The 25,265-nt window shown below is 34.4% G+C and overlaps 4 protein-coding genes and 1 pseudogene across 5 annotated transcripts; 3 read left to right on the top strand and 2 right to left on the bottom strand.

Annotated features, from left to right (window-relative positions):
• The first annotated feature begins 3,046 nt into the window (after positions 1–3,046).
• Positions 3,047–5,258, top strand: LOC9310227 (annotated as a pseudogene).
• A 3,425-nt stretch (positions 5,259–8,683) lies between these two features.
• Positions 8,684–13,547, top strand: LOC9308157 (S-type anion channel SLAH3). 2 transcript variants are annotated; one of them, XM_021020442.1, is made up of 6 exons: positions 8,684–8,962; positions 10,747–10,930; positions 11,130–11,669; positions 11,857–12,627; positions 12,727–12,758; positions 12,849–13,547. In XM_021020442.1, the coding sequence occupies exons 2-6, from the start codon at positions 10,760–10,762 to the stop codon at positions 13,234–13,236; spliced, it is 1,902 nt and encodes a 633-aa protein (XP_020876101.1). In that variant the 5' UTR covers positions 8,684–8,962; positions 10,747–10,759; the 3' UTR covers positions 13,237–13,547. The 2 variants fall into 2 exon arrangements, with proteins under 2 accessions (XP_020876101.1, XP_020876102.1); XM_021020443.1 differs by lacking the exon at positions 12,727–12,758 and having other exon boundaries at positions 8,741–8,962.
• A 317-nt stretch (positions 13,548–13,864) lies between these two features.
• LOC9308156 (putative septum site-determining protein minD homolog, chloroplastic) lies at positions 13,865–15,213 on the bottom strand. Its single transcript, XM_002872041.2, has one exon. It carries the CDS (start codon positions 15,131–15,133, stop codon positions 14,153–14,155), a length of 981 nt encoding a protein of 326 aa, XP_002872087.1. The 5' UTR covers positions 15,134–15,213; the 3' UTR covers positions 13,865–14,152.
• A 29-nt stretch (positions 15,214–15,242) lies between these two features.
• On the bottom strand, positions 15,243–18,149 carry LOC9310226 (probable receptor-like protein kinase At5g24010). Its single transcript, XM_021020439.1, has one exon. It carries the CDS (start codon positions 17,907–17,909, stop codon positions 15,438–15,440), a length of 2,472 nt encoding a protein of 823 aa, XP_020876098.1. The 5' UTR covers positions 17,910–18,149; the 3' UTR covers positions 15,243–15,437.
• Positions 18,150–21,162: 3,013 nt separating this feature from the next.
• LOC9310225 (uncharacterized membrane protein YjcL) lies at positions 21,163–23,829 on the top strand. Its single transcript, XM_002874112.2, has 6 exons — positions 21,163–21,502; positions 21,582–21,808; positions 21,958–22,068; positions 22,297–22,455; positions 22,876–23,117; positions 23,291–23,829. The coding sequence occupies exons 1-6, from the start codon at positions 21,237–21,239 to the stop codon at positions 23,612–23,614; spliced, it is 1,329 nt and encodes a 442-aa protein (XP_002874158.1). The 5' UTR covers positions 21,163–21,236; the 3' UTR covers positions 23,615–23,829.
• The last annotated feature ends 1,436 nt before the right edge of the window (positions 23,830–25,265 follow it).

The raw sequence follows: 25,265 nt of genomic DNA, 5'->3' as shown, positions 1-25,265 counted from the left end.
TAGGTTTTTGATACGATGGAGATGATCAAGTATATAAAGCTGAGCAGCCCATCTTGTATTGGTTTCGGGATTGAAGAAATCGCAGATGGTGAAAGTGAAGTAGAGGATGAAAACCAGGGGATGAGGATGAAGGAGAATACGAAGATGACAAGGTATGAAACATTTATTTCACCTTTCGTGCTCAATTATTTAGGAACTTCAAATGGAAAAATACCTCTGTTATGTTTCAAATCTGTGATCTTGACTCCAGGAATGGGTTGCTGTTCTAAAAGATGGAGATGATGACGATGATTATGTGTCAGATTCCGATGAATCACTTGGAGACTAGGCAAACTTGGAAACGATCCTATTACCATCCTATGTATTTTGTCAGGAGGATGGCCGAGGATACTTGCTGTCCCAAATTTGATTTATGATTTGTTAGATATTCAACATGTGAAAGATTGTAAATTTTTTTTGTTTATCTATCTAAATTGTATAGTTGCTTCAAATGATCATGTAGATTGGATGGAGCAGCCGTCTGCGGTCCTTTCTAAATCGAAATAAAATATTATTTAGGTCATTCATAAGTTTATGCATATAATAGATTTTTTTTTAGCTGTCAAAAAAAAAAGTTTTTTTAATGTAATGTTTTGTAACTAATTATAAAGAGAAAATTAACTTTTATACCACATTTGCCCTCATTCTTTTTCATTCTATCACATTGCAGGCTTATTTATCACTCATACCACAATTGAAGTGTGTAATGACCATTTTGCCTTTCCTTTTGTTTGCTCAAATTTCGGGGACAAAATTCATAGTTTAAGCACACAAAAAGAAGTTTACATACAGTTGTCCCCGAAGTTTGAGTCTTCCACAATTTCATCTTATTTTTGCATGTTTGCTGGTTTTTGTCCCTCAATTTTAATTCATTATTCTTGGATATTAGTATGTAAACTCTAATTGCGGTTTTTTTATTTTGTTTGATGTTTATATTTCTTTTGATTATTGTCACCGAATAGGTTTTTTGTCCCCCCAGATATTTGTCCCTAAATGTTGCACTTTATCTGCCACATCAGCCGAGGGCAAACCCCTCTTTTTCATACCACAATACCACATGAATGTGGTACAAGTGCTAAATCATTCTCCATTGTGGTAGAGATGCTAAGAAATTTGAAAAATGTGGTACATTTGGCAAAAATCTCAATTATAAAAGTGTTTTGGTATTTAAAATATTAGAATTAAAAAAAAATGTTGCAAATAATTGTGGGCTTGCCACATCAGCACAAAAACTTATCCTTTACATTATAGAGGATAATAACAAAATATATTTATATGGTAAAAAATATCTTTTCAAAATCATTTATTAAATATCTTAAATATATTTGTATACAATAGATGTTTGAACAAAAAAGAAAGTATAAACCATTAAAAATATTTATTTGTGATATTTAAAATATTAAATTAAATCTTTCAGAAGTTCTTAACATTGTTTCAAGTATTTTTCTTTGATTAAAGAAAAATTTCTCAAACTTATCATTGTTATTAAAAATATATATTTTAAGATATTTGATTACAGAAAAAGTTAAGACATTTGTAATTACTTCTAACTATAGTGGACTATTAAATCAAACATTAATAAAATAATAAGTTAATCAATTTCTGCTTATTAACAAATAACAACTAGCTAGTAGTCATATATATATGCTCTTCAGTAATATTCTTTGTTATCAAATCCAAGCGATCACAGCATAAAAGATTAATTTAGCATAAAAGATTAATGTCCAACACATAAGTGCTCCGCCAACGTAAAAACAGTTTAAAGCCTTGGTGGGATTATATGGTGCCAAGCAAGTGAGTGTATTCTACTAAGCACATCAAATTGGACTACATGTTTAGAAGCGAGCTTGGTTTTAATTAACCCATGTCTCAATCTTTGGCTAAATGGCAGGATGACCTCGGGAATTGTCTACTCGATATTGATGCACTTCTTGATCATCACCGCATATACTTTTTTGATTTCTCAGCTTTTTGGCCTTACAAGTGATCAGTTTTTTAAAGACCCGCTTAGCTTTGTGAGGGACTGGCTGATGTTGCCTTGCTTTTGGTATTGTGGGTATGAACTTGTCTTAAGGAAATTGGATCGGCGGCTTGTGCATTTTTGTCATAGCTTGTTATATATGTTCATCTACACCACCTGCTTGGCACCATATAATCCCACCAAGGCTTTAAACTGTTTTTACGTTGGGGGAGCACTTATGTGTTGGACATTTTTCGTTTCAATCGCCTTTGTTATTCATCTTGCTTTTCGGGAAACGATGGATCCTCCAAAGTCTTTACCAATCACCCCCATAGAGACATTTATGTATATTTTTATGATAAAACTCTTTTTAGTTTATTTTAAATATTAATATTAATACTATTGGTGGTCATAAGTAGATAACTTATATATATTAATAAAATGATTTTTACAAATTAAAAAAAAAACATCAAAATGTTTGTGGAATACCATTTATAATTACGTACAACAGAAACCTTTAGACTAGAACTCAAACAATTTCTTTAAAACTTGTTTCTCTTCACTTTTGTTTTCAAAGATATATGATGATTAATTTGTTTATTCATCATAACGTTTTTGACTTAATTTGTGTTTTCAAAACTTCTTTCTCTTAACGTTTTAGATATCAATTCATTAATTTGTTTATTCAATAATTGTCAAATATTATGGAATAGAATATATTATTGAGTTGTATCAAATATGAAAATACAAAATACATATATATAATGTCAACATTAACATAATGCTAACACCCATATAATGTAAACTTTCCTAAACACATAAGTATATAGCTTGTACAAGAGGTAATATAGAGATCTATAATATTCTTCGATTTGGGCTTCACTCCATAATGGACTTTAACGATCCATATTACTTGGTCCGCAAGATACACATCTTGCGTATCTCCAATACTCCCCTGCACGACAAAAGTGAGACGCGAAACGCAAAATATGCAATCACAAAGCGGAACACCTATGTCGTGGACATCATGTCGAGGAAGGACAAATCATGTCAAACACTCCTCGGGGTACAACAAACTTCAAAAGAGGGATGGAACTTCAGCTCGCCTTTAGTCTTGGTAAATTGGGAATAACAACATCCCGTGGGTGCAAATCTTGCAACTCCACAAATAATTGTCCTTATCACGGACAGTCCACAAATCGGATTAAAAAATTTTGACCTAAAAACAAGAGCATTCCAAACAACTCCCCCGTAATATGAGAAATCAAAACTCATATTAAAAAAATTAAATATTCTAATCAAGAATAAATCTCTCCAATCTATCAATCCGTGAAACCCAAAAACCCATAAGCATCATCACTTTGTAGAATATCCTAATTAAAAAAACTCTTGCACTAATTCAATAAAGCCTTATTTAGAAAGAAACCTAACTATTGTAATAAACGTAGACAAAAAAAAATATCTCATACCCTAAAATCAAAACCATAACGTGGACACAACCTCACGTCATCATCATCTGGATCGTCACCATCACCATCGTCTTCGATGGCTTCACATCCCATGGGCATTATGATCACAAATTTATTTTAATGCGGAAGCGTTTAATTTAGATTAACAACTCACAAGGATCGACTTCTCTGATACCATGTCAAATATTATGGAATAAAATATATTATTGAGTTGTATCAAATATGAGAATACAAGATACATATATATAGTGTCAACAGTAACATAATGCTAACACCCCATATAATGTAAACTTTCCTAAACACATAAGTAAATAGCTTGTACAAGAGATAATATGGAGATCTAGAATATTCTTCGGTTTGGGCTTCACTTCATAATGGACTTTAACGGTCCATACTATTTGGTCCGCAAGATACACATCTTGCGTATCTCCAATAGAAATCCCTCAAATGCAAGTTTTTCAAATAAGACAGGGACACATGTTTTTGAAATGCAATTGCCTACGTGACGATTGTCATATCTTGAGCAGCCGTGTTTACCTTCTCAAGTCTCCTAATCGAGACCGTCCCCAATATTGGTAATAAAATCTGTTTTTTGAATAGATTCTTGAATATTGATGATACTTAAACGAGAATTTTTCTTCGATGGCTTCAAATGAGAGTATAAGTTTTTGATTTTTCTTCTACACACTTTCAGCTTTGATTTCTTAAATCATCCGTTGCACAAGTTGTAAAAACGTATATTTTTTTTTAATCTAATTTAACATTAAATTCAAAAAATTAGTAACGAGAATTTGTTAATGAAAGGTTTTTTAAGCTATACAAGCAAAAGAGAATGGAGAAGTTGTTCTACATAGTTTGTTCTTAAGAGGAAACTCCTCTGCATATGGATGCTTGTATCCTAGTCTGTCACTTGATTTGCTCAATTGTCAAATCTTTGAGCTAGCACAAGAACATGTGGCTTGTTACAGCGAATGGTCTGAATTATTCGAATGCATTTCAAAATGTGAAGAACGTTGTTGGGGTCGGATTTCATCCACCTCTTAAGACCGAGCCAAACTTCAATACCTCGGAGTATCTTCACAATCACTTTGGGAACATTCTTGTCGCCTTGGGGTATATGTTCCGTCACCTCAGGGTATCTTTGTAGTCGCCTCGGGGTACCCTCGTAGTCACCTCGGAGTACTCTATCGATTACCTCAGGTACTCTTCTTGTGTTAGGAGACTAACATTTTTATATCTTGTGTTTCATGCAACTTGGAACAAAACTAAAACTTAAAAGTGTTTTTTATGTCATTAGTTGTCTCCAACAGCTAGTGATATCAGGTGACAAACTCATTCTCATAGAGATGTACACAAAGAGTCGATACGATTTTCACATACCTAACATCCGTGAGAAAAATATATGGTTCGAAATATCAGAGTTAAACGAGGAAAGAAACGATTGGGATCAAGTGGAAGATATGGATGGTAGCGTGTTGTTCTTGGAGCATTATTGCACTTTTTCATGCTTGGCTACTGAGATTCCGGGGTTTAGAGCTAACTCTATAATCTTCATGGACTTGTGGGGAGGATCTAACTCGTATGAACATGAAAGCATTCTCGTGTAAGAATATGATCAGAAAGGAGTAATATTTTTAAGAGATAAACCGGAGTATATAGAGCTGTTTCCATTTCTCTCTGGTTGGGTAATCTCCAACGGATGATCAGTAACTAATTGTATATGGTTTTAAATATTAAAAAAAAAAAATTGTATATGGTTTTGTATTATATATATCATCATGTATCAGTATTTTTGGCATTGATATAGTACCAATTATTTGACTTTATTAACTTTTTCTATCTTATATATTTTAGCTAGGTTGCATGGGAGATTTTATATGGACCAGCTACTAGAAGATGCCATCTTTAATTACGATAAAGACTCCAAACTCTATATTGACCATCAAAGAAACAACACTTATCGATTACTCTAAATTATTGAAGTACATAAAAATTGATGTGGAGGCAAAATGGGTTGGAGATTGACCATCAAAGAAAATTGAAGTACATAAAAATTTACACTAGAATTATAAAAATTGATTCAGCTAAACAAAATGGAGAAAAAAACGATTCAGTGTAAAATATATAAAAAAGAAAATCACCGGAAACTAAAGAATCAGTTCCTTTTAATTATCAAAAAAACAATTAAAGAATCAGTTGATGGTAATTCAATCTATTATTTGGAAGTACACATCATAATACTAGTTCAATTCTTTATAAAAGAAATACTAGTTTAATTTAAATATCCATAACTGTAGCTAATACGACATATTGCAATTGTATTATTTAATTAATGGATTGGAATTACTTAAATACTATAAGAATGATGTATATGTGACAAATCGATTGAAGATGATACAAATACAAGTTAATGAAAGTCTTCTTGTATTACTCAAAAGCAAAAAAAAAAAAAAAAAGCGATGGTTAATTAGCCATCTTGCGACTTTAAGTCCATCAATAGTAAACATTACTAATATTTAAAATTAGAACTAATATAGTTGTTTTACTAAGTTAAAAACCACAATTTTTGCAATTACCTAATCGTTTTTCGTTTTGTTTTTTAAATTTCACATTTTTAGCTCATTATTGGTCCATAAACTCTTATTTAATTTATCTAAAGCCATTGCCATTTCCATTCTCAAAATGTTAAAGATTTCTTAACTAATTTTACAACGTCAAATCAGTTATTTTTATTATGTTTTTACTCAGATGGCACTAATAAAAATTATTTTATGAACAGTTCACTTCACACACTTTTTTTTTGCAAAACATATTTTGGATTAAATAATTTAACCTTAGGAAATATTTAAGCAAAACTCATGAAAAAATTATTATATTATAATGATATATATAATATAAAAATAAATTGTGAAGTATAATCTTTCATGAAGGTTATGAAATTCGGATAGTACTAATCTATATTACTTAATTTGTTTATCCCAAGTTTTTATTGTATTTTTGTTAATAGCATGTACACTATGTGAATTTGAATCTAGGCGATGACAATGTTCATATGAACTACTAGCTAGATTATGTTCCAGATTTGTATTCATTCTTTTTTAGTTTTCTCTTTTGTTTGTTATTTTTTTTCGTAATTTGTAGAGTGAAAATATTTTTTTTGTATAAATTCTCAAATAATGCTAAGAAACGACTGAAAATGGATGTAACTTTCATATTGAAGGGTAAAATACTATAAATCTTATGTACTTTAATTTTATTTATAATAGATAGTTTCTTATTAGAATTTTATGTGTGTCCTAATAAGTTGATGATAAACTTGTAGTTACAAAAAATTAAAATGGTAATTATATTTGAAATTATAATTACAATATATTTCAAGTCCTTTTCATCTAATGCTTTCACAAATTTCCTACGTTTGAGATCAATACTCAATGATGTGGTGGTTATAATTATTTAAGTTCTTTATTTAAGCTATTGAATTAATAAATTAAGCTATATCTTTAAAGTTTAAATATGTATAGATCATCTACGTGTTGAGAAAAAAATTACGAACATTCTAGCATATAATCAAACCATTAATAAAAAAAGATAATAATTGAAGATATAAATATGTGTATTATTATGAAAAATTGAACACTAATAAACGTATATATTTTTTTCAAAAAAACTTTTATAAATGCGTCGATTGAGTTTTGATCAGTTTTATAGTTTACATCAACCAATTAGACCAACCTATAGATGATAAATTACGTTAATAGAAAAACCTTAAATTAATCAATATAGAAAACGTTTGCCGGTGATAATTTCTTATTATTATCATTATTATTATTGTTTTCTCGTTAAGTTTATCTTCGTCATTATCAATCTGCTTAGTCAAACCTAAGTTTTGTCCGTTCTAATGACAAAACTCATGTACAGCACATATAGATAGGAACAAAAACTATTATATTTATGATTAATTAAGATATAACTGGACAAGTATAAAAACAATTCGGGTGACAGCTAAAATCCTAATTCAAACAATCAACCAAATACGTACCTAACAACACAATCTCTGCGAAGGGTTTTGTGAACGAACTTGGTTTCTTCGTCTTTCCTACTTCTTTGTGTAATTTACCCAAAAAAATGTTTTGTATTCGGTTACTCGTTTTATGTACTCGGTTTCTTAAAAACAGTTTTGTATTCTTCCACCCACAATTTGGCTATACACCTAATTAGCCCATAATTCAATTATAGATAACTTGTTTGGAAATGATTTCAAATATATGGATGTAAACCAAAAAAAAAAAAACAAAGACATAAACCGCCTACTATAATTCCGAAACATAAAGTTCTATACAAAAATAGAATCAATATACAAGAAATAGATGCGGAAATTTATGAATAGGAAAATCAAAACACTGTAAAAACATTATTGGAGAACACACATATTGTAGTAATAAAAACATTATCTTGTGAAAACAAAAACTTAGATTTTTGGATCCATCATACCAACCGTGTTGAAAAAAAAAAGATTTGTGGATACCGTGTGACTGAAACATAAGATACATTGGCTATGCAAATGCAATAGTTAGTCTTGTGTTACTTGTGTAGTAACTACATGATATGAGAAATAGGTTCAGTTCAATTAGCCTTCAACGGTTCAACCAATACGCCATCGAAGCATGTATGCTAGTTAGGTTTGTGCAAAGATGCCTACGTACCGCTTCGATAGATATGCATGCTACGCCTGATCATTTTCTTTCCTCATCAAAGTGGCAAAATGTGTTATCTACCTCTTTTTGCGTTTGGGTCATCTGGGATACGTTTGATAGACAATTTTGAAAAATCGTTTTTGGTAAAAATTCAATATGGTTCTAATTAAGATCTACGTGCCGCATAGTAATTGGCAAATACTTAATAACTAAAATTGACTCCTAAATAATATTGTATTCTTCTTTAGTTCCATAAAAACTTTGACTATAAGCTTATAAGAAAATAAAATTTTATATTTCTCATAATATCATGTAAACAACATTTTATGTATTTGGTAAATAACATAACAACTTCAATTTCATAAATTAATATGAAAATCTTCCAAATTACTTTTGTTTCTTTTTTTTGTCCGTTTTCATATAATGTGGTCCACCACCAACGCTTAAAAACTTATCACTGCGACTAAAAATAAAATAAAATTACTTGAGATTGTCAATGACGTGAACCATGACTAGTTGATCAACAAAAAGACGGCCACGTTGAAAGCTTTGAATTACAGCTATACATTTAACAAATACATACTCTATAGATTTCCGTAACTGTACTTACGTGAACACTTATTTATAGTACGAAGACGTGTTTTGTTTTCGCCCAAACCAACTCGCTTTTTTCTATTTCCTCCTAATTCTTCTTCGCTTCTTTCCCAACCAAAAAACACCATTCTTATCTCTACAAGAATTAGAGAAGATCTATAGATTTCAAACACCATTTCTACGGCTGCAAATTTCCAAATCGCCAGGTTAGTGTTTTATTTCATTTGTCCATTTTTTTTTTGTTCTTGGGTTCGAGTAGTTGACAAAGTCCATTACATCACAAACAACAGTTTTATGAATCCTTCCTTGAGAACATGCATAAGCTACCTGCGATTCTTTATTTGCTTTAATATGACCTTTAGGGTTCTTATTACGAATAAATTTATGAATTGTTTTTTCTTTTTCTCCTCGTTCTTTCTTTCCTAAACCCAAAGTGATTCCAGAAACAAAAATTAGCTTATTAAACCCCAATGCCAATTGATAGTTTTAACAAGTTAGCTCTAAACCAATGTGATGTAAAGTTCACAAAGATTCCTGGTAATTTACAAAGATTTCTAGTTTTACTAGTACATGTTTGTGATTTTTATAAGATCAAACCGGTTTTGACAAGCGATGGAACATGAACAAATATTGGTTACCAGTTAAACGCGTAAATATGCATAAGCGTTGTTGGCCGGTCGAGCCATAATGAAGTGGACCCAATGACTTGATAGGCACATAGCACCACACCATTCATTTAAGATCTTTTGTTATTTTTTGTTATTTTATTTTTTTGACAGCCAAAAAGAGAAGTATATTTTTTGTTCTTTTCCTGTTGTTTACAGGATTTCTTTTTTTTTTTTTTTTTTTTTTTTTGAAAAAACTTGTTTACAGGATTTTTTTTTTTCGTTAAAAACTTAAAACCAATTTAGTTAGCTTTTTGTATATTGCCTAATTATGGAAGTCTTGATATTACCTAATAATTTTTGAAACTACAATGTTTTTAATTGGTTTAGCTTAGATCATTGACGTGGAACATCTCAAACGAATATGACAAATTATAAGGATTTATTAATGCAGGATTTCTAAAATTACAGATTTAATTTGTTGGTTTCCTAAAATTACAGTTTCTCTTAAACAGATATTCAAAGAATCTACCCAACTCAAATTTAGAAACCAAAAGGAAAACTCAAAATTCGAAAACAAAAAAATAATGAAAACTGAATTTTTTTATTCACTTCTTTGCCCTTTCTTCTTGTTGGTGTTTTTTTCCTTATGATTGTTTAGTTTGAGGAGATTTTCCATGGGCTTCCCAAGTCTCAAATGCACATTTACTTTCTTTATAAGTGTTTATTTCTTTTATAAAGAACATTTATTGGTTTAAAGTACAAGTGTTCCGGATTAACAAACAATAGCGATATTTTTTTCTATTCAATAACACCATTTTCTAATATATATATGGGGTAAGTGACCAAGTATAGTCGAATTCCATTCAGCTGGGAAACCAGCTTAGTGACAAAACCACTAGACTTTGCATATTAATGATATATTAGGTATACGTTTATATGTGGAGAATTTAGGTCACGTTGATTTAATTAGTGGCCTAAACCACTAGAATTTTCGTATCAGTTTATGATTTTAGAAAATGTAAAACCCAAATTCATTTTAAATCATGCAATAGAGAATTGTGAAGAAAAAAAGGTGAAAATTCTAATGAATCAAGAACTCGCTAGAACTCCTTTTCCCTAGTCAATATTTTATTTTGAATATTCTGTTTTCCCTTTGCATATACTTTCAACAATCTAAAAAAATTACAAATGCAATTGTATTGACTTCAAGGGTTATACTTATCAATCATTTTTGTTAATGAATGAATCAATAATACAAGTCAAGTCAGAAGATTAGTTAACTATAAATTTAAAGATAACGAAAATTAATATAAATCTTATATGTGTCAACTAATTAGTATGTAATCAATTTGCTTGTTTTTTTTTGTTTTTTTTTGCTACAGGGGAAATAAAAAAATGGACGAGAAACCAAACTATGTGATACAAGTAGAAGAAGAGCTTCCAAGTTTACTGAGAAAAGCTACAACAGAAGAAATGGTTGGGTTTGACAATTACAAAGAGAATGGTCATCCTTTTCCTCACTCAATCAGTCGTTTTCATCCTTCTCATGCCTCCACGACTACTTTGGTATGTTACTTATTTTATTTGTCACTTTCCACATTCGCAACAAAATTAGGTTATAAACTTATATATTATATAACTAAATCCGATAAAATTATTTTGGTATATTATTTACTTTATTTATCACTTTCCACAAAAATTAGGTTATAAACTTATTATATAACTAAATCCGATCAAATTATTTTACACATATTTATATGGAAAGAATGGTCAAGAAGCATCAAGATCAATAGACACAATGGAAGCTCATCATAACTACAATGAGACACCACCATGGACTCATCAAAGAAAACCATCAATTTCAATGCCAACTTCACCAAATGTTCTCATGATCTCCGACCCGACAACATCTTTGGCTTCCGAAAACAACAAGAACAGTGGGTCGACTGGGAAATCTGTCAAGTTTCTCTCTCAGCCAATGACCAAAGTCTCATCTCTCTACATAGAAACCGGTAACGATGATAATGATCGTCGTCTTAGCCATGATAATCATCATCATCGTCAACAACAACATCAGAATGGTCATCATCAAAATCAAAATCCGGCGGCGAACAAGCTTAAAGACAACAGGTACAACTCGTTCAAGACTTGGTCGGGGAAACTCGAGAGACAATTCACAAGAAAACCAGCTTCTGTTGAACCAGAGGCACCAAACCGGAATAACCAAAATTTGAATACCAATGAAGCCATGCCTGTGGACCGCTACTATGATGCCTTAGAAGGTCCTGAATTAGAGACTCTCCGGGTACGTACCTACTCTTGTTTTTCTATTACATGCATTGATGTGGTAAATTGTTTCAATGATCTTTTTGCGAAAATATATGATTACTAGAAACATGCGAATCATTTTGTCACTCAAAAAAATTACCAAGCAGACTTACATTTAAGAGTGACATGTTTTATAACTCTCTTTTATTTTGTCTACGTCGCAGCCTCAAGAAGAGATCGTTCTACCAAATGATAAAAAGTGGCCGTTTCTTCTCCGTTACCCGATCTCCACCTTCGGTATGTGCCTCGGAGTGAGCAGCCAAGCCATAATGTGGAAAACTCTAGCCACCGCGGAGCCAACCAAGTTCCTCCATGTACCCCTCTGGATCAACCAGGGTCTCTGGTTCATCTCAGTCGCTTTGGTCCTCACTATCGCCACCATCTACCTCCTCAAGATCATCCTTTATTTCGAAGCCGTACGCCGCGAATACTACCATCCAATTAGAATCAACTTCTTCTTTGCTCCTTTCATTTCTTTACTCTTCCTGGCCCTCGGTGTCCCACCTTCCATAATTACAGATTTGCCGCATTTCCTTTGGTACCTCCTCATGTTTCCTTTCATCTGTCTTGAGCTTAAGATCTACGGTCAATGGATGTCCGGTGGTCAACGCCGGCTCTCCCGAGTCGCCAACCCGACCAACCATCTCTCAGTCGTCGGGAACTTTGTTGGTGCCTTGCTTGGAGCGTCCATGGGGCTTAGAGAAGGCCCTATATTCTTCTACGCTGTTGGGATGGCTCACTACTTGGTTCTGTTTGTGACTCTCTACCAAAGGCTACCGACCAACGAGACTTTGCCTAAAGATCTTCACCCTGTATTCTTCCTCTTTGTCGCGGCTCCAAGTGTTGCTTCCATGGCTTGGGCTAAGGTCACTGGCTCCTTTGATTATGGCTCCAAAGTTTGTTACTTTATCGCCATTTTCCTCTATTTCTCATTGGTACGTTTCACATATAATTTTAGCTCACGTATTTCTTTCTTTAGAAAAGTCAGAAAGGTTTATTCACTAATACCAGTCTTCCCTTTCTTTAAATTATAGGCTGTTCGGATTAATTTCTTCCGGGGAATCAAGCAAGTTTAAGAAAATTACTTTTATTACTGTTGGATTTTTAGTTATCCGCTAGCTTAAATTTCTCATCCACTTTTCTTTGTTTCTAATAGATTTTCGCTGTCTTGGTGGGCGTACACATTTCCGATGACCGGAGCTGCGATTGCAACCATCAGATATGCAACAGTGGTTAGGAGCACTATGACTCAAATCATGTGTGTGGTCCTCTGTGCCATTGCAACGTTGGTCGTATTCGCACTGCTTGTGACCACCATTATCCATGCCTTTGTTCTCCGGGATCTTTTCCCCAATGACCTCGCCATAGCCATCAGCAACCGCCCGAGACCCAAACAGAATAGCCATCACCGGTGGCTAGACCAACTGAGAAATGTAAGCTCAGAGAACATCGAGAATTACTTGAAATTCACAGACTCCGACAGCACTCATAGTAATGATTTAGAAGCTTGCAACGGCAAAACTCAAGAGAGTGATTCATCATAAATTGGAAAATCATTAAAAAAAAATTCATAACCCCTGGTACAGAGTCGTATCCGAAGTTTTGGTTTTTATTTGTTGTCAGTGTCTCTGACACAAGTGAGGAACATAGTAACGGTAATGTTGCTGTGGTTCTAATGAGCATGTGTGTAAAAGTAGTAGTAAGCAAACGATAGGGGTTGTCTACAATGGTGAGCCAATCCAAACGACCCAGTATCTCCTAAACCGGAACTGTTAACAGTTATCACAATACTTCAAAGAGCATGTAAACTTGTTTTGTTCCAATAAATAAAAAGTTTTGAGGGGTTATCATTGTATCAATAGCATCAGAAATGAAGATACGCAATCATGTTGGTTCTACTCAGATCAGCTAAGCCTGATAAGAGCTTCAGTTTCACATAATCATTTCTATTTCGGTAACTTAATGGATACCGCCATATCGAAATATCAAGATATAAACAGAAATCAAGAAGATAGAGAATCAAATGGCATAAGACCAAGCTAAACACTAGTACTCGAGCCTTTATACTACAAAAGGGACAACAAAATCATCATCGTACTGATTAGCTAATGAATGCGCACAGGGGAAAAGCTCTGATCAGATCAGCTAAGCTATTGAAGTTCTCGTAACCAGTTGACATAAGAACTTGAGATATATTGTAAAATCTCAATTTTAACATAAACAGATTACAGAAACAGAAAACAAGACCCTCAAGAAACAAAAGGCATAAGAATCAAAGCTTGAACTCAGCAACAAACTAGCAGTAGAATTCCATATTGTCCTAGGAACAAATCTAAATTCTCAAAGCAAAAGAGACAAAATCTTCAAAAATCTCTAGTTCCTGTACAAAAGATTTCGATGCATACATACCCGAGGAAGTTCATTTCAATTCAGTTCAGTTCGGTTCACTCCGTATGCCATTTAGCCGCCAAAGAAAGAGAAGAAGCCGCGTTTCTTAGGCTCTTCCTCCACCATAACAGCCTTCATACTATCTTGCTCCACGAGTCTCCAAGCTGCCTGCTCAAATGCCAATCCCGCAAGCGTTGGAGGCTTGTTCAGAACAAGGGGAAACCCTCTATTCGTGCTTCGAATAACCTCAGAATCTTCAGGAATCACGCCGAGCAACGACAATCCCAACATCTCCTGCACATCTAACACTGACATCATATCCTCTCCTTTGATCATATCAGTTCTCACTCGGTTCACAATCATCTTTATATCTCGAATTCCGTCGCATTCTAACAAACCCGTAACCCTATCTGCATCTCTTAGCGCTGTTATATCCGGAGTTGTAACCAGGACTGCTTCATTCGCCGGAGTAATGGCGGTTATAAACCCGGCATCGATTCCTGCAGGACAATCAATGATGATGAAGTCCGGTGAACCTTCCGGCCTCGTTTTCAACGCATCAACAAGCCATTCCAATGCTTTTCCACCAAATCCCATCGGAAGTTTCGATCTAGGTTTCGAAATACATAGCAATTCGAAATTCGACCAACGCTTATCACGTACCAGAGCTTGATCGAGACGACAATCTCCATTTATAACCTCGACGCAAGTGTAATTAACTCGATTCTCTAACCCTAGAAGGAGATCGAGGTTACGAAGTCCAAGGTCCGCGTCAATAGCGACAACTGAGAAGCCGTAACGAGCTAGAGAGAGACCAACATTTGCGGTGGTTGTCGTCTTTCCAACACCGCCTTTTCCTGAAGTAATAACGACGATACGCGGTGTTTCTCCGGCGAGTTCCGGTTTGCGATTAAACTGAAGAACGGATCGTATTGGACTCCGTCTGCTAGGGTTATTGACGAATCGTGGTGAAGATAGTAGAGGTTTGTGTGAGAGAGACGATGGAAGGAGAAGAGATTGATGATTCGTCGAGAACAATCTCAGAGACGCCATTGATAGTGCTGCTTCTTCAGCTGTCTCCACAGAGACAGAAATGTTTCTGAGCGTTGTGGCTTCACAGGGTTTACGGTTTATCAACAACTTTTGAGATTCCGGTTTATAATTTCTCCAACGTAAACCGGTTTAATATTTAACCAAATAATGTGTCGGTTCTACCAGTTACAAACATACAACCAAACAAAATTATACCAAACACAAACAGAATCTAAGATACCGGTACACCGCTTTGGTTTCCCGGTTTATGTATTGTTTCTCTATGACTATGAATACTCTTGCTCTATACAGGAATGACTTTTATTTATCTGCCAGCGTTGGTCATTAGCTGAGAGAAGACTTGGCTGCTACTGATTATGCCTGAAGTTCCATCTCCATAGTCCCTATCTGTGTTCGAGCCACTAGACGGACCTTGCCGAGCTGTTCCCGAGTCGGTAACATCTCCATAAACTTCTTCAGGATTGTTCAATGGTCCTGATTCTTGAAGCTGAAGTACATGTTCTAAATTCCACAGAACATCACCAATTGTCGGTCTATCTACGCCGTAATCCGCACAGCATTTCTCGGCGGTTTCTGCGAATTTCTTCAATGAGCACGGTTTGATTTCATCTGCGATATTCGGATCAACTATTTGATCGAGCATCCCTTTCCTTTGCCACTCGATTGCCCATTCTGCTAAATTGACTTGCTCTCTAACAAGCAACGGATCAACAGCAGGTCTAGCGCAAAGAACTTCGAAAAGAACAACCCCAAATGAATAAACATCGGATTTATCCGTGAGCTGTTGTCTTCTGAAGTATTCAGGATCAAGATATCCGAAGCTTCCTTTTACACCGGTGCTCACATGTGTCTCATCAATACAAGGACCGGATCTTGAGAGTCCAAAGTCTGCAACTTTGGCTACATAGTTGTTATCTAGTAAGATATTGGTAGATTTGATATCCCGGTGGATGATTCCTTGCGAAGAACCGGTGTGAAGGTAATGAAGTCCTCTGGCTGCACCAATGCAGACCTCAAGCCGTTGCTTCCATGACAAAGGCGGGTTGGAGGATCCGTATAAGTGACTTTTGAGCGGTCCTTTATCCATGTACTCATAAACAAGAATCATCTCAGACTGTTCTTCGCAATACCCCACCAGCGAAACCAGATGGCGATGACGGATCTTAGAGAGGATGGTTATCTCAGATAGAAACTCCGGTAAGCCCTGTCTTGAACCAGGCGAGCCTCTCTTTACAGCTACTTTGGTGTTGTCTTTGAGAGACCCTTTAAAAACCATCCCAAATCCGCCTACTCCGATTACTAAACTTTTATCAAAGTTATTGGTTCCGGACTGTAATTCCGCGAAAGAGATTCTCAGAGTATGGTAGCCACTAGAACTAACAGTTCTTTCAGTTGTTCTACTGTTGGAACTGCCTCTGAACCTCCTCAAAGGTGTCCACCCCGTGCTTTCCGAACTCCTCGTCTTGTTGTTCTTGCGCCTGCACAAGCACAAAACGCACAAGAAGAACAGCGACAAGAACACAAAACCTCCCAAAACCGAGCCAACAACGATCCAGACAACATTCCTCTTTCCAGATACCACTTCAGAACTCACAGGGCTTAAAATCCTCATGATCTCAACTCCATTCAATAGAGCATTAACTCTCGCCGGATTACTAAGATCAGACGGTCCAACACTAATCCTCAACATTCCAGAACGATCAGACTCCGCAACAAAATCAATGTACAAAGGAGACGCAAGCACATGGAAAGTAAGCGTGGAAAGATCAACATCTTTATACGCAAGATACTCATTGATAAACACATTGAAATAGAGCTGATTAAGCGACGAACTAACGATATCGCAGAAATGCAAACGAACCAAATGAAGAACTCGTTTCTCATCAACCTGAAATCCCCAACTAATGTTAAACCTCGCCTGCAACTCCTGATTATCTCTATCCATCTCCTGAGCAGTCATATAAACATTATCCGGAGCAATCTCTCTCGTGGCACCACCGTTTTGATAATTCGGAGAATGAGTAGTCCAAGCACGTCTCGCAGCAGCTCTCAACAAGAGATAGTTGTCATCAACAACCCAAGTCCTCCACAATGTATCATTAAACGGCGTCAATTTCGAACCACCAACGTTGATTCTATGAACAGTCTCAAGAACTTGAGATGACAAGTTACTAAAGATTTGAGCAGAGTTAGGGATTACAAGCTTAGTTCCTTGATCCATTATATAATCATTAGGTGCTGAAAACACTTCAACCGCATTAACAAACCCAAACCCAGAAGCTTTAGAGGGCAAAAACGAAATCTCTAAAACAGGGTCATCGATTTTGAGTATGAATTCTTTAACAACGACGGAGCTAGTACTGAAACTATTCATCACAGAGAACCCATTAATCAAAACTCGAAATTTCGCAGACCTTAAGTTAAAGCTTGAAGCTTTAAAAGGCGCGAAATGGAGACGGATAAAGTGAGTGCCTTTGGTAGTGACTTGGAATTTGTATGATCCTCCGATGGGGAAAACACGAGCTGTGTTGTATAAAGCGGGTGAATCTGGAGATGGGTTCGGGTCAGAAATCGAAATGGATCGATCGGTGGAGAGAAAACTCGAGCCAGGTTTTGAAGAGTCGCTGAGAAAAGAACGGATTGTGAAGAAAGATGTGTTGGTGTTAGAGCCGGAATTGATGAGGTAATTATCAGTTGGAGTGAAAGAAGCGAGAGAAAGATGAAGAAGAGAGAAGAAGAAGAGAAGGGTTTGGATTAGATTTTTGGGAAACGCCATTAGAGTGAAGCTTTTTGGGGAAGGTTTGAGAAAGTTTTTGGGTTGATGATATTAAAGAGAAGAAGAGATGGAGAAACTAGAAAGTGCGTTTTTGCTGTCACTTCTCTGTATTTGTATTTTTTTCCCACTAAAGGGTGAGTGAAAGAGAAAGTGTTGTTTGTGAAATCATTAGGGAAGCGAATTTTGTCAACAGCAATGGGAAAACAAAGGAAGCTTATACCTGCTTTGTTTGTGATTCGGTGGCAATCATATTCAAAAAGTTTTGTTTGTTTAAAATATAGTTGATTTTACTGATTTGGTAATGAGAAAGGAAAATTTTAGTTAATCATTTTTTTACGCTATTAGTAGGGATGTTTGATTCATTTTTGGATTAGATATAAACAGTTTTGAGATATGTTTTTGACGAAAAAACTGAGGGTTCTAGAGCAATATTATTGGGAGGTGCTTAGTTTTGGTTCTTAGTAATATTTTTGGTTCTTACCCCAATTTTTGATTCTTAGCTAAGAGTTATTCCTTAGCAAAATCATCAATTAAACTTTTAATTTTAATTTCTTTTGAGCTAAGAACCAAGTTAAGCACTTCCCAATAAAAATGGTCTTATGGATTAACTCATCGTAGGTGGTGTGATTATTGTGGTTTTAATAGCATAACTAACAAGGTTTGAACCGACGCATTATTAAAAAACTTTAATAAATTAACAAGATACAGTGTAGGCAAGTTAAATAATTCACTCGTTAATTCAATAGACCTAAACATACTAATTTAATAATTAGAAAGGACATTATTATCCTTCTCCGCTATAATCCTTGACATCCAGAACATTATTAGACGTCGCTTAGACCCTCTGTCTCGAGCTGAAAGAATCATTCCCTCTAATGTTTCTTTCCTATTTTCGTGGTTTCAGGTGTTCCAATCTTAGTTTCCCTTGGATCGATGTCTGTTCTGTTGGTAAGTAGGTTTGTTCTGTTTCTTATTGTAGCTGGCTTCTGCATGTTTATATTTTGTAATCGTTGTTTCTAATGGAAGTTAAAAAAGTCAAAAAAAAAAAAATAATAATAATAATTAGAAAGAAAAATAAGGAAAGCAACTGTCACCAAATTAGAAGTACTCTTTTTATGGGTATCCATGATCCATCATTTTTTTTTTTTTGATAGCAATCCATCATTTTTTACAAAGTTTTTTTTTTTTTTTCACTAAAAATAAGATTTCATTGATAGAATTTTTTGGATGGATTACAACAGGTGGGTTACAAAGGCCGACAAGGGGAAACAATCCTTCCAGAGACTAAGCCGGCGAGTAAACTAAAACTCCCGAGGACAAAGATGAAGAAGCAAAAGGAAAAAAACCCAGAACAAACAAATACACAAAATCTGATCTAATACTTTCCGGATTCATAACCAAAGATTCAAATATAGATACACAAGTCTAAATCAAAGATAAAAGAACAGATCTGAGACTAGAAACTCACACAAAAGGAAATAAAATCAAGACTCTCTTTACCACAAACGGCGGTGAGACAAAACCAACACCCCGAGACGCAAAGGAAAGAAAGTCTCATGAAGAAAGGAAGGAGATCGAGATCTTGGATGGTGAGAAATCTGCATCTGAGGCGGCGTAAGATGGATTAGAACCAGCCTCTGTCGTGGTTGGGCGGCCAGAACTGAAGCTGCAAATGAAGGAGGCAAAACAAGCAGTAAAACCCAAAGATTTAGACTTAATATATCTAGATCTAAAAATCTAGATCTGAAACCGTTGGAAGAAAATATAAATCAGATCTGCTGGAAAAGAAGAGAAAACGAAACTAAAACATGGAGACAACAAAGACCCCGGCTCCGGTGCTGAAAAAGCCACCGAAACCGGTAACCCTAGCATCGGCGGTGGCTTTTCTTTTTACAAAGTCTAGATTAACTTTTTTTTTATCAACTCAAAATCTAGATAAAGAAGATGACAATAAAATACAAGAAAAGATAAAAACAAAAAGATAATTCCAATAGATGTTAATCATAATCCTTTTTTTTTACATTTCTATTCAATATTCATTATGTTTTCTTCTTATATTTTTTTGTCTTTCTATGCTATGTTTCTTTTGTTTGCTATTTTTTTTCTGTATCAAAAAATCGACTACGAAAATTAGTATTAGAGTAAAGTTTTAGAAAAAAACATTGTTAAATTTATTTTAAAATTTTATCATATTCATTATGTGGTATATATATGCTTATCATCTATTTTTTTTTTGTAAGAAATTTGTAAACTCACTAGATTTTAACCCGCGGTACACCGCGGGGCTATATTTTCTTAAAAAAATCAAAATGTAATTTGTTTGATAGATTATTTTGATTGTTAATTTTAGGATTTCACCCGTGGTATACGATCTTTTATAAATATCAACCCAAACCCGTCTCATCATATTACCCGTCCCGTGAAATTAAACATTATTTAGTTATTTTTCTTTTTAATAATACTTTTATTTAAAAGCTATATAATTCAAGTCAATTTAAAAATTTCTTTTAAATGGTTCCCATAAGATATATATACATCTATATATATTAAATTTGTATAGAGTTGAAATAATATTAATATTACAAATTTTTTATATAATTTAAATATTATAAATATTTTTTTAAAATATGTAATATATATTTTTTGTTATTGAATAAGAGGATATTATGTGTAAGAAATGTAGAAAATAAGAGTTTAATATTTTTATTATGGAGTCGTAAAAAAAATCTTTTATTTCTATACATGTTATTCATTTATTAATAATAAAAGAAAACAAATCCTTTAAATTAGATATTAACTAAAATAAACGCACCATAATTACTTATTAAGTAACAACCAATAAATTTCACCAAAAAATAGGTAACAACCAATAAATTCTAAACGCAGTAATTAAAGAATGAGATATTAAAAAAAATATATCAAATAAGATATAAGAATCTTAAAATAATTGAACATCTAAATAATTTAATTGTTAGTGTCGATTTTAATGCCTTCATTAATATGGATTTTTTTTTTTTACAGAGAAATATTTCCTAAAGATTATCACATTAATGACTCAGAAAATTAAGGAAGATATGAATTTATGATTCTCGAAATCGTATTGGTAATATCTTTAATTAATATTTTTCAAATTTAAATAATTAATGCCAATGGCATTCATCCATAAATAAGGTCCAACTCCAGGATTTATTTGCTAAAAGTCATCCAAAAATGTATATATAGATTTTGTTATCAATAAATTTGTTTACCCGAAAAAGGAAAAAAAAAAAAAAAGTTTCCAAAACTATAATATCGGACTTCAGACATTAATTGGCATCTAAAAGTGGTATGGCTCTTCTATTCACAGTGGTTTCACCAAATCCACTGTCACCCACAATCTCATCGCTCCACGTGTCTCCTTCCCGCCACCACTTATCATCAATAACCATCCGCCGTAACAAATCGCCGCCGGAAACACTACCTCCACCGCGTCTTGTTTCATCTCGACGCCGGCGCGTGAAGGTCTTCTCACAACAACGATTCCCTCTAATCACCCCCGACGATCACTGGTCTCAATGGGCCGCTCTATTCGCCTCCGGAGCTTTCGGTGTCTGGTAAATCACCTCAATTCTCTCTGTTGAAACATCTAGTTCTTAGGGTTTTGTATACTGATGAAATTACCGACTTCTTGAGGTCGGAGAAGACGAAAATTGGAAGCATGGTGAGTGGTGCGTTGACAAGTACGTTGCTTGGGCTCGCTGCGAGCAATTTAGGGTTAATTCCATTCGAAACGCCGTCGTATGACTTCTTCATGGAGTTTCTCTTGCCGCATACGATTCCATTGTTGTTGTTTAGAGCTGATCTTCGTCGTATTATCCGATCTACTGGGTCATTGCTTCTTGCATTCTTGATTGGATCTGGTAAAGATTTTGTCTTTGCGTAGTTTGGATTCATGCTTAGGACCAAAAATAGTTAGGTCTTTGAGAATCAAGAATTGCACTAATGTTGTAGTGAAGTGACATTTCCATTGATGATGTGGTTGATTAATCTATAAGTTGGTTTGTGGTAGTTGCAACGGTTGTTGGGACTGTGGTGGCTTTTATGTTGGTACCGATGAGATCGCTTGGTCCGGATAACTGGAAAATAGCCGCTGCTCTTATGGGGAGTTACATTGGTGGATGTAAGTTTGTCTGGAGCCTCTTCATTGCTTCTTTGGCTTGTTAACAGACAGAGGTACTCAATGTTGATCTTCATCGGTTAAAAAGTTTCTAGCTTTACTTGATTCTCGCCTATCGGAAAAAAGAGGAAAATCTTGCTAAATTGGTTTGTAAGATGTGTTTCTCACAACTTGGGACTTCTTCATGAGAAATGAGAACAAAACTGTTGGTTCTTGTTTTTTGTTCTGCAGCCCTTAATTTCGTTGCGATATCGGAGGCTCTACAGATTTCTCCATCTGTTGTAGCAGCGGGTGTAGCTGTAGACAATGTCATATGCGCTCTTTACTTCATGGTTTTGTTTGCGTTGGCCTCAAAGATACCCCCTGAGACCACCTCAGCATCTTCCCCTGGTAAACTTCATCTTGATTACATTTTATATTTTCTTGTATTATAAGGTAGTATGTTGCAATGCGGAAGGATTACTAAAGGACCAATTAAAGATGTGGTGACTCTAGGGCTACTTGGTTAGAGTTTGTCAAATTGATTTGAGTGAATATTGGTATAGTTATTATGAATACATATTATGTACCTGTCAAATTATGTTTCGATAATAAATTGTCAATACTTTGACATAATTGCATAACTATTCTCATCTTCTAACTGCATTTGCATCCAACATATAAATGCATCGTCAAAATATGTATTGAAGAAAGATTCTTATTACTTTTGAGTTTTGGCTTTGTTACAGAACCATTTTAAACTTCTGGTCGCGGTTGCTTACAAATATAAACACAAACACTACTAAGTTAAGTTCTTGCGATCTCTGGCAGATTCTGACATGACTAAAGATGATGAGCTCAAGGACAAGAACAGAGTGGTTTCAACGTCGATTGCGCTATCGATTTCCTTCCTGATATGCAAAGCTGCTATTTCGATGACGACGCTATTTAAGATCCAAGGAGGCATGCTTCCTGCAGTAACAGCCATCACCATCGTCTTGGCAACTTCCTTCCCTGATTTCTTCAATTCTCTGGCACCTTCTGCTGAAACCATCTCTCTCATTCTCATGCAGGTATCTCTTTCTTTACACTTTATCCATTAGAACAAATGAGTTATGTAAGATCATTGTCCAAACGGGCTAGGCCCGACTCATCTTGAGCCCTTTAATCTCAATGTTAAAGCCCATCCCTCATTAAGCCCGAGGATTGCATGCCCATGGTTTGTTTATGAATCTTTTTTGTTCAGGTATTTTTCACAATTCTAGGAGCCACAGGGAGTGTATGGAATGTAATCAACACTGCACCAAGTATCTTCCTATTTGCTGCAATTCAAGTAATGGTTCATCTAGCAGTGACTTTGGTTCTAGGAAAGCTATTCTGTATCGACATGAAGCTATTACTTCTTGCATCAAACGCAAACATCGGAGGCCCAACAACTGCGTGTGCCATGGCAACTGCAAAAGGATGGACTTCTCTTGTCGTCCCCGGGATTCTCTCGGGCGTTTTCGGGGTCTCCATAGCAACTTTTCTCGGCATTGGATGTGGAGTTTTTGTCCTCAAACGATTATAGATTTCTAAACAGTTCTAATGATTGGAGGATTCTGAAGCCACACTCCTTGTAAATTGTTAATTGTTGTCGAGTCTCATTAGTTTACATCTTTTTGTTTTCCAAAAATCAGTGCTCATACGAAACACGCATTTATCTCATAAACAATAACCATTTACATTGGTTGAGAGCTTTGTGTGTTAAAATATAAAATAAAATTGTCTATAGATTTTTAGTTTTTTTTTTTAATTTAGTTGACTAATAATATAACTAATCTAGTGGTACGGTAGATTGTACTACTGTACCTCTTTCAATACAAGTCAACTGTACTTGAGGTCGTAATTTAAAAAGTCAACTGTACTTGCTCTTTTCAATCTCAAAAGTCAACTCTTACCAGATTAATAAGATTCTCTTGATTCCAAATATTTGTATTTTGTAACCAAAAGCAACGCTAGATTCATCCTTTTTTGTTTGATTTATCGTATGAAACTTAGATTATTGTGGTTGGAAATTTATTTGTTTATTTGTAACTAACTTTTCGACTCCTACAAAAAAGAAATGTACTACCATCACATGACTTAGATTTGAGGTCCGAACTAAGTCTTTAATCTATGTTTGAGGCACACTCGTTCCATAATATTGATATGCCTATAAGGAGAACACAATTTTGCCAATAAAAAACATTGTTAGCAGAGATAAATTATTAGCTAAGAATAAGTAAAGATGTAGTACAACAAGTACCAATGTATCCACGCATGAATCATGCCTCTTTGGCCCTTTGCCTTATAGAATGTTCTCAAAGCTCAACTCTTTACGCACGAAATCTTAGCTAATATTTTATAAGTTATTAATTTAAAATAGTTAGTAAAATACTTTGATTTGATTGGAACCATCTTGTACTTAATTCTCGTTTCTATCCATTTTATATCTATATAGATATTTACACAATCATATAAGCTTTTTTCAACGAGATTCTTAATAATCAAACCATTGCTCTCAAGTCGCTAGTTTTTCTATTCGCAAATATGTGTTACACGTTTAGACCAAGGGACAAATCTAAGAAACTGTCCTATACATGTATAAATGTATAAAGAGATTTTAAGAGTTTCGCACAAGTTTACTACGTCTATAGTCATGTTCCTTTGTGTATCTATATGCTTCCAGATTAACCATTCAGTTTCAATATTTACATATTTTTGTTGTTGCTCAAATTAACTTTTGCAGATAGTTATTGTTGTATATATATATAATTTTGGTCGTGTGTGAATTTATAAAGAAATTTTGAATGCAAATTCATAACAAAATTAGTAAAAATGATATAATTTTGTTAATAAGTTTTTGTAATGATTAAATTATTATTTTTGATAATCTAAAGTACGCCGCAATCTTGATGTCAAAATAGGATTATGCAATTTTGGAGTCGAAACACGATTAAAAATTTTGGATCCAAAATACGATTATGTAATTTTGGCACCACTCTACAATTAAGTCATAACAATTTCACTATTATGGAATTAAAATAAAATTTTACAGGCTTAAAGTCAATGTGATTCTACAATTTAAACGTCAAACAAAATTTTGTAATTTTGACGTTAAACTTGTCTCCATAGTTTTGGTGCCAAACGTAGTTCTGCTGTTTTGACACTAAAACGAAATTTCTAATTTTGACGGGAAA

The sequence above is a fragment of the Arabidopsis lyrata genome (genome assembly GCF_000004255.2).
Source record: "Arabidopsis lyrata subsp. lyrata unplaced genomic scaffold ARALYscaffold_6, whole genome shotgun sequence".
NCBI lineage: Eukaryota > Viridiplantae > Streptophyta > Magnoliopsida > Brassicales > Brassicaceae > Arabidopsis > Arabidopsis lyrata.
Note: the sequence above shows the minus strand (reverse complement) of the source record. Positions and strands in the feature narration are given on the sequence as shown.